Source organism: Spermophilus citellus, assembly GCF_964194105.1.
Source record: "Spermophilus citellus genome assembly, chromosome: 9".
NCBI lineage: Eukaryota > Metazoa > Chordata > Mammalia > Rodentia > Sciuridae > Spermophilus > Spermophilus citellus.
In genome coordinates, this window is record NC_138191.1 from 77,828,866 (window position 1) to 77,832,073 (window position 3,208).

Genomic DNA, 3,208 nt, shown 5'->3' on the forward strand with positions numbered 1-3,208 from the left:
TTTTTTAAAAAAAATATGGCCATCTACATTTTAAAGCTGAACTCATTATTTCAGATTTTAAAGTAGCCCGAGTCTTAGGAAAATTTAATTTTGTATTATATTTGATGTTTTTTTCTTTTAAAAAAATCACATGGGACTTAGTTTGAATATGGTAGAATTAGAAAACACACACACACAAACATTCTTTATGTTACTAGATGTGGGACTGAATATTAGTGTAAAAACCACTGAGGAGACCTGCTGTGGGTTCAACTGTGTGACCAAAAGATACTGCAGTGCCAACTACTACAGAGCCAACCTCCCTGGGAATGTGACCTTTTTTGGAAATACGATCTTTGCATGTGATCAAGTGAACATGAGGCAATTAGAGCATGTCTTATTCCACATGACTGTGTTCTTATAAACATGGAAACTTTGAACCCAGGTGCAGACATGCAGTGAGGGAAGACACAGGAAGAATGCCATCTAAAAGCCAAGAAACTCCTGAGGTTACCAGAAGACAGGGGAGAGAAATGGAACAGGTTCACCCTCACAAGAAACCAACCCTACTGCCTCTTGATTTTTGTCTTCTGGCCTCCAGGACTGTGAGACAATAACTTTCAGTTGTTTCAGTCACCTAGTTTATGGTTACTTTGTTAAGAAAACCCTCTGAAATTAACACATGACCCTAGGCACCTTGCCTACAGTGAGATGTCCTGTCTTTCTTTACATCTGTCTTTTAGCATTGTGGAAATGCCCTTCTTCCCAGGTGCCAAGCTTCTTCTCAATTTGAGAGTACCAGTGGGGTTCCTCCCGTAGCATTTCTGTTGGGGCGAGTTTTGTTTCTGGTGCTCAAAAAGAACCTGATGTGATACAGTTGAATTTCTTGCCTTCCTTGCCTCTACTCTTCTTTACTCACTCTATTATTTTTCTCTTTCTCCTCCACTCACACACAACATTAGTACAGAACTGCACTGGAATAAGATAGCAGTTTAAAAATATCTCCTAGTGTGGTGTTGACAACTTCAGAGTCTCCTAGAAAGAAATCTATGCTACATAACAGGACTCCAACTGACCTCCATAGAGATTTCCCTGTGTTCAGAAAATGCAAACATTAAAGGTGGAATGAGGCAGGCACTACGGGACACTCCTGTTATCCCAGTGGCTCGGGAGGCTGAGGCAGGAGTATCACAGGTTCAAAGTCAGCCTTTGCAGAATTCTAGGAGGCGCTGCCTGCTTCGCGGCCCAGAGGAATGGCAGTTGGTGCTGGTGGACTTTTTGCAGATGTATTGCCGTCCTTAAACAGTATCCCATTCAAAAACATCAGGGAACCACAGCCATCAGTATGTCCAAGTATAAACTTATTATGCTAAGACATGGAGAGGGTGCTTGGAATAAGGAGAACCGATTTTGTAGTTGGGTGGATCAGAAACTTAACAGCGGAGGAGTGGAGGAAGCCCGGAACTGTGGGAAGCAGCTCAAATCACTGAACTTTGAGTTTGATCTTGTATTCACATCCATCCTTAATCGGTCCATCCACACAGCCTGGCTGATCCTGGAAGAGCTGGGGCAGGAATGGGTTCCTGTGGAAAGCTCCTGGCGTCTGAATGAGCATCACTATGGAGCCTTAATTGGGCTGAACAGGGAGAAAATGGCTTTTAATCATGGTGAAGAACAGGTGAGGCTCTGGAGAAGAAGCTACAATGTGACCCCACCTCCCATTGAGGAGTCTCATCCCTACTATCATGAAATCTACAGTGACCAGAGATATAAATTGTGCGATGTACCCTTGGATCAACTGCCACGGTCTGAAAGCTTAAAGGATGTCCTGGAGAGACTCCTTCCCTACTGGAATGAAAGGATTGCGCCTGAAGTACTAAAGGGAAAAACTGTTCTGATATCTGCTCATGGGAACAGCAGTAGAGCACTCCTGAAACATCTGGAAGGTATCTCAGATGAAGACATTATTAACATTACTCTCCCTACTGGAGTCCCAATTCTCCTGGAACTGGATGAAAACCTGTGTGCTGTTGGGCCTCACCAGTTCCTGGGTGACCAAGAGGCTATCCAGCAAGCCATTAAGAAAGTGGATGATCAAGGAAAAGTGAAAAAAGTCCCATAGTGTCTCCAAGTACTGCCTAAAAATAGACGCAGAAGGAATGGCATGCAGTGTGTTATGGGTGCTGATTTCTCTTTTTTTCCCCCTGATTTTCCATATTTTTTTTCCAGGGATAGATTGTGCAGCAGAATTTTGTATAGGTAACTAGATAACTTATCCAGGCTGGGATGAAGCATTAGAGTACCTAAGAACTAATGGCATTAGTCTTAGGAGTTAGCTTTCTTGCTAGGCCTGTTTGAATTAGGCACAAATTAGTAACCAGGGGCGTTTAATTGAGGTTGTTTTGTTAGTTTCTGAGTTGGAAGAGTAACAGGTGGAGATGAAGTTTAAGGTATTTATTGTTCAATAAATCATTATCGAGTCACCATGGATGGGCACTATTTCAATAAGTAGTTCACCTTTTATTAATAAGACTTTCTGAAATGATAGGAATACTAGATAATACACTGTATGTAAGTATTTATTACTAGTCTTTTCCTCTAGGAAAGGGGATCCTTTGGTCATTAAGACCACAGGTCCATTTATTTAATGGGAAAATCACAGATGGGTCCTTCAGGAAGGCCAGCAGCCACTACAATAACAGCAGAAGCAAGGCCCCTAACTTTCTCTAGTCCAGAGTCATCCTTTGTTTGGTATTCAGTAGAATTCTTCTTTGGCCACTAGAATGGTACAATATAGACAACTATGGCTGTTTATGTTCATTTTGGGTTTTGTTTTAGTTTTTTGAACTTTAATTGTTGGGTACATAGGGTTGGTTTAAAAATAAAGTTCTGTGACTAAAAAAAAACCAAAAAAACAAAAAAAAAACAAAACAAAGTCAGCCTTTGCAAAAGCGAGGTGCTAAGCAACTCAGTAAGACCCTGTCTCTAAATAAAATAGGGCTGGGGATATGGCTCAGCGGTTGTGTGCCCCTTAATTCAATCCCTGATTTCAACCTCCCACCAAAAAGTGGAATGAATTTACATGATTTTAAATTGGAAATGGCAAAAATAAATAGATAGTTCTCATATTAGTATATTACCATACATTTTATTTTTCTGGAATTATTAGTTCTAAAAATATATTATGAAAAAGAAAAGCTTATCAAGGACAAATACACAGGGAAATTGA

General features: G+C 40.7%; 1 protein-coding gene across 2 annotated transcripts; it reads left to right on the forward strand.

Moving 5' to 3' along the window:
* The first annotated feature begins 1,199 nt into the window (after nt 1-1,199).
* On the forward strand, nt 1,200-2,636 carry LOC308657096 (bisphosphoglycerate mutase-like). Of its 2 annotated transcripts, XM_081308558.1 has the most exons (2): nt 1,200-1,657; nt 1,926-2,636. In XM_081308558.1, the coding sequence occupies exons 1-2, from the start codon at nt 1,325-1,327 to the stop codon at nt 2,085-2,087; spliced, it is 495 nt and encodes a 164-aa protein (XP_081164684.1). In that variant the 5' UTR covers nt 1,200-1,324; the 3' UTR covers nt 2,088-2,636. The 2 variants fall into 2 exon arrangements, with proteins under 2 accessions (XP_081164684.1, XP_081164683.1); XM_081308557.1 differs by having other exon boundaries at nt 1,200-2,636.
* Nucleotides 2,637-3,208: the final 572 nt, after the last annotated feature.

Excerpts from the sequence above, each read along its gene's own strand:
- LOC308657096 (XM_081308557.1), top strand. The coding sequence starts at position 1,325 with ATGTCCAAGTATAAACTTATTATGCTAAGACATGGAGAGGGTGCTTGG.